The sequence below is a fragment of the Arctopsyche grandis genome, unplaced genomic scaffold (assembly GCF_051622035.1).
Source record: "Arctopsyche grandis isolate Sample6627 unplaced genomic scaffold, ASM5162203v2 HiC_scaffold_191, whole genome shotgun sequence".
NCBI classification, from domain to species: Eukaryota; Metazoa; Arthropoda; class Insecta; order Trichoptera; family Hydropsychidae; genus Arctopsyche; species Arctopsyche grandis.
This window is the reverse complement of record NW_027518489.1, coordinates 11,144-17,125: the sequence shown is the minus strand read 5'-3', so window position 1 is coordinate 17,125 and position 5,982 is coordinate 11,144. Positions and strand designations below refer to the sequence as shown.

General features: G+C 32.6%; 1 protein-coding gene across 1 annotated transcript; it reads right to left on the bottom strand.

The window, feature by feature from the left end:
• Positions 1 to 579: 579 nt before the first annotated feature.
• LOC143922045 (uncharacterized) lies at positions 580 to 4,190 on the bottom strand. Its single transcript, XM_077445322.1, has 2 exons — positions 1,201 to 4,190; positions 580 to 589 (listed from the first exon to the last, which is right to left on the bottom strand). The coding sequence occupies exons 1-2, from the start codon at positions 4,188 to 4,190 to the stop codon at positions 580 to 582; spliced, it is 3,000 nt and encodes a 999-aa protein (XP_077301448.1).
• Between the last annotated feature and the right edge of the window lie 1,792 nt (positions 4,191 to 5,982).

Below are 5,982 nucleotides of genomic sequence, written 5' to 3'. Positions count from 1 at the left end.
ACGCTGGGGGAATAACATTTACTTTGTGTTGAAGTAACTGAATATAAGTCAGGAGAAAATGTCAGGCTAGAAATAGGGCTATAATTTCCATTTAGTGGGGAATAAGAGCCAACATCGTAATTAGTAAATGAAGACAAACTGCTGGGGGATTGAAAACCTGGAGAGTTTTCTGGCAGCCCAGTATAATTTATTGGTGCTATCAATTCTAGTTTTTTGGTGTCTAAAATTAAATCAACATTTCCAGTTCCTACTGGTGATATTTGCCCTAACATAATATTTTCAGAAACGCCTCGAATAGGATCTAATTCTGAATTAACAGCAGCATCCAAGAATACATCAACCGTCTCTTCAAATGAAGCTCTTTTTAATGCACTAGCACTCTCTTTACTTACACCGTGCCGAGTTATTCCGGTTAAGAATCCTTTGACTGTCATGACATCTGCAAGGAGTGCCATGTGCCTATGATTAACATAAGAACCGTTTCCTTCTATAACTAAGCTTAATTCATTAAGAATAGATTGCCTTGCCGCTTCTACACCAAGGACCGCGTAAATTGTGTAAATGTCATTTACGAGAACTTTAGATCCATCTATTTCAGGGGCACTTAGAATTGACATAAAATTAATTCCATCGGTTTGTAAGCACCATTCTGTTGCTTCAGATTTATTTACACTTGTCAAATACGCTTTCTTGATATTTGTATATCCTTTGAGATGAATCTTAAGAATATTATTTTGTATTTCACTAAAATGTGCAAGAGTTTCGTTGCCCTGAGATAAAAACCTAATACGGATAACCATTTTTTCGTCATTTTCATCATTTGTTATGATGTGAACATTAGATCCATAAATCTGCTTGATCTTTGAAGAAATAAATTCAAGTGTAATTCCTTTGCTTACCATAGATGAACGAGAGAGAACAATTCTAATGACAAATTTACTTAACAAACGGAAGTCAATATCGTCATCTGGCATCTCAAAATAAGTGTTAACAAAGTGTAAATCTTCGTCAATGATAGTTGTTTCAATTTCTGAGTCGTAAATAATCTGAGAAACTTCACAGGCCATTTTAAGGGTAAAATATTCTACGTGGTTTTGAATTCTACGGGCATTCTCAATATTATTAGAAATTCCAGATTCAAAAAATATTTGCATCGAGGGTGTTTTAATATTTCTGGCAAGATTTATAATTTCATTTAACCTTGGAACTCCCATAGAAACTGTTGAGGCTACACCGGCTAAATGGAAAGTGTTCAAAGTCATCTGTGTTGCAGGCTCTCCCACAGACTGCGCAGCAAGTGTTCCAACCATTTCATTTGCATTAGCTCTTGCCTTAATAATTTTCATTTTAATTTCTTCTAAGGTAGACATAAAATCAACAAGAGTCATATTTAACAAAACATATTTTACATTAAGCACCATACGTATATAAAGATTCAATTTGAAATTGTCAGTCATAGCAGAATCTAAAAGTTTTATTATGAGATAAGGGCTGATTGTTTCAGCTGTGCTTTTCTTATATTTTTCAATTAATCTCGCAATATTTACAGGTGCTGGATAACTGTTATTAAGATAATGCCTATTATTAAATAAATATAAATACTCATCATCTAAAGCTTTCTGTAACTCTAAATCATCCCACATCAACTGGTAGACTTCATAGCTAACTTGATGCTTTTTAATTGCATATTGTTCATCTCCAAACATATCAATAAAATAACGTTCTTTAAAGTTATCTAGAGGAACCAAAACATTTTCCAGGTGAGTAGCATCGAATGCATCATCACCATATGCAAATTGATAAATATCTCCGTGCCCATTTCTTACTGAAAAATCGTGGTAAACTGTAGCATCTTCTAATGCTTTGACTAATCTACGCTGGATGTACCCGATTTCTGCTGTTTTAATTGCAGTATCAATAATTCCTTCACGTCCGCCCATAGCATGAAAGAAAAATTCGTCGGGAGACATACCAGAAATATATGAATTTTTAACGAATCCCCTACTCTTTGCACTAAAGTCGTATTTATAAAAATGTGGCAAAGTCCTTTCTTCAAATCCAAATGGTACTCGCTTACCTTCAACATTTTGCTGCCCTAGGCATGTAGTGATTTGTGAAATATTAATGTAACTTCCTTTAGATCCGGATACGACCATCGTTTTCATGCTATTCTGTGAATCCAAAGAATTCTGTGCCAAGCTACCAGAAACATTTCTAGCTTTATTTAAAACCGAATTGACTTTAGATTCAAAAGTTTCAATTAAATTCATACCGGGCATTTTCTCAAGCTCATTTCTTTTAGTTAAAGAAATAACACTGTCAACTTCGCAGATGGCTTGTTTAACGGTTGATTTACAAATTGAGTGGGTGTTACTATCAGCAATACAATCACCAATCCCAACAGAAAATGATGAAATATGTAGTAGAAAAAAATTAACAATCCTTTGGATATTGTCAATAAAAGTTTGCGCAGTCTCAGAACCAAAATCATTGTAAATGATGTGTATTAAACCACCCTGTTGTTCACCCACAGATCTCTTGTCAATTGAACCAGCCAATAATACACCATGGCGTACTAAAACACGTGAATCTGTCAAATTCATTGTATCCCATTCTTTATCATCTTTCTCCGTAGTACCACCATTTGCTTCTCTGTTGTAAAAAACCTTTGGAAGAATAGCAGAAATGAGCTGTTTACCCGTCCATAATTCTACTGGTTGTAAAATTGTAGGTCTAATGTAATCAGCGATGTCATGTCCTTTTTTGGCAAAAGAATTAAAGCTATATAAAAGTGACATTGCTTCCCTTTTATTAAAAAAGGTGTCTCTAGTAGTAAAAATGCGTGATCCAACTAAAGTGTCTTGTACAATTCCTATTACTGGCTTATTAGATTGAGGTGAAACAATTTGCTTAGCTACAGCTGTTAAATGTGTTAATTCAGACTTTGTATTGTAACTTTGTGGCATATGTAAATTCATTTCATCCCCATCAAAATCAGCATTATAAGGTGATGTTGCACTTAAATTTAGCTTAAAACTTCTTCCCTGCATGATTTTAACTCTATGTGACATCATACTCATTTTATGAAGAGATGGTTGCCTATTAAACAATACTTGATCTCTGTCAATCATATGCCTTTCCACAATAAACCCCTTTTCAAGCTTAAGATCCTGGCGATTAAAGTTTAAATCAATTCGTTGACCGTCGGTTCTTATAACAGAATTTGCACCTGGATGCTCATTTGGGCCTTTATTTACAAGATTTTGTAGAAAATCAATATTAAAACTGTTAACTTTTTCAGGAAACGTGTGAATTTTAGCAATCTGCTCGGGAACTCCTAGCTCACCTACTGAAATATTTGGATCGGGGGAAATAACAGATCTCGCACTAAAGTCAACCCTTTTTCCCATCAAGTTGCCTCTTACACGCCCTTCTTTACCCTTTAATCTTGCAGAAATACTTTTCAAAGGTCTACCACTCTTTTGTAATGCCTGGGGTTGCCCTCCTATATCATTATCTATTAAAGTAGCTATATGAAATTGCAAAAGCTGTTCATAGTCTCGTACTATGTGACTGGGTGCACCTTCTTGCTCATACTTTTTGAGATAAGCATTAGACTTAACAATATCTGACAGTTTATGTGTTAAATCATCTTCTGCTCTGAGATGTCCATTTAAAACAATGGATGGGCGTACAGCAGGTGGTGGTACTATAACAGTAGTCAGCATCATCCACTCTGGTTTACAGTTTTCAGCATCGAATCCTAAGTGTTTATAGTCTTCTGAAGGGATTTTCTTTAAGATGTTATATACTCTGTCACCGTTCAAAATAACTTTGCCTTCTCCATCGTCGTTCTCCTTCATAAATGCGATTAGATTTAATCCATCTCTCTTAATTAAAGGTTGCTTATTACCACACCCTGTTTTTGATTCTCCAGAATCTTCCCCTTCACAAATCGTTTTTGTTTTTAAAATCGGCCAACTATTTTCTAAGCCCCGAGGAATTTTTTCTTTTGAAATTTTAATTTTTGAACAATAAAAGCAAACACTTTCTAATGTTTTTTTAATTTTAGATAAATAACCAATATGAAACATCGGCTTTGTCAACTCAATGTGCCCGTAATGTCCCACACAATCAAAAGATGAGGAATTACATGTTTGACATAAAAAATTTCTCTCCGTTGTACCCATCCTTAGATCTATAAGCCCGTTTTCTTTTGGAATTCCATTTTCTACGGTTTCAGGATGAATAACATGAACTACGCTTCCTTTTTTAGTTTCTTCGGGGCCCATTAGCCCAAACTGGATCGAAGTCACTCTTTTTTGAATGTCTTGCTCAAGCATATGGGGATGCAAAAATTTTAAATTAAAGAAAGGGACATTAAAATATCACAAAATGGCATTTTATGTTATTATTAAAAAAACTGATATTAGCTGAAATATAGATTAAACTTTAACATTTCAAAAGAACTGGCTTGTTTGAACTTTTTTAATGTTATTTTCCTGTGGTTTTTAAATCTTTGTTATATCAACAAAAGATTTGAAATTATTTAATAATAAAAGGATTAAAATGAAAACAAAGTTTAAATACTGAAGAATTATTTGAAAAATACATCGCTTTAACGCCAAATTACCAATTCAGCTAAAGAGCGGCAATAAAACAATATTAAAGTCAAACAAAAATTGTTGAAAATGTATTTAAAGTAAGAGTTTGTGGTAAACATGTGTATTTATTTAAGGATATAATTTATATCCAACTTTAAATAAATGGCCCAGATGTCAAATAGGTCTTAATCTAACAACACAAATAATTAAAAAGAATGATCTGTAATTACTAATTATGAAACTTAATTTATTGAAGCGGTATCGATGCATTGCAAATAGTTGCAAACTCAGATTTATTTATTAAGGCCAAAAATTCTAGAACTAATGATACATTCTTAAATAACTTTACTTTTTATGTATTTGTAAATAGAATTTAATGACATAGGGGTAACTTTAACAGTATTGATTTTTGAGCACTAAAACATAATATAATCACAACTAAATTAATCTTTAAAGTCAATTTAATTAGTACTCGTGTTTTTATCTAAACCCCTATTTAGCATCAAGGGTTATTTAATCATATTGGAACAGCAATTATATGCGCTAGCTTCTTTATTTAATTAACATTTATTTGAGTTTGTTTAATTAAGTTTTTTCTCTGATTTCAATAAATTTTTTACAATATGCCACTAGTTCATATGTTTGAAAGAGTTAAAACAGATGAAGAAGAAAGTAAGATGACTTATAATTTAGGATTGGCAGAAAGTATATCTCTTTCAGATATTTCCGCTCAAATGAAATCACCAAGTAATTGTTCAATTCCAGCATTTTTAAAAAGAATTAAAAAAGAGCCATCGGGGAGGATTCTTATACTCAGAGAAATTGTAAAAAATAATATCGAAAATTTAAATAAAAAATTAATTGAAGTAAAAATTCCCGAATTTGAACCCATCACAGTTGAGCAATCTCTAGAGGCTAGAAATATGTGGCCTTGTTATTTTTATAATCATAAAGAAGAGCAGATTGATCAATTAAGTTCAATGAGAAAAGCTGAAAATTTGATTAATGATAAAGTGAAGAACAGTTTTTGTTCAGAGATTTGTAAGATTTATGATGGGGATCAGCTGCTGTTTTCATCTTATGATGAAGAAGCGATTATTGGGCATTCCGTTTCTAATTGTGTTAGAGCAGTATCACAAAAGGAGCATGGCTATTTGTGTACAGGATTTAGTGCTTTCTTGTTAAAGGAGCCATGTACGTCTTGTGCAATGGCATTGGTGCATGGGCGAATTAAAAGAGTTTTTATTTTAAAGCCCGGAAATGATTACCCATTTACGAAATTGAAATTGAATCATAACAAAAACTTAAATCATAGATTTAATGTGTATTTCCTTAAATAGAGTTGAATATATATATTATTGTTACTACTTAAAATATT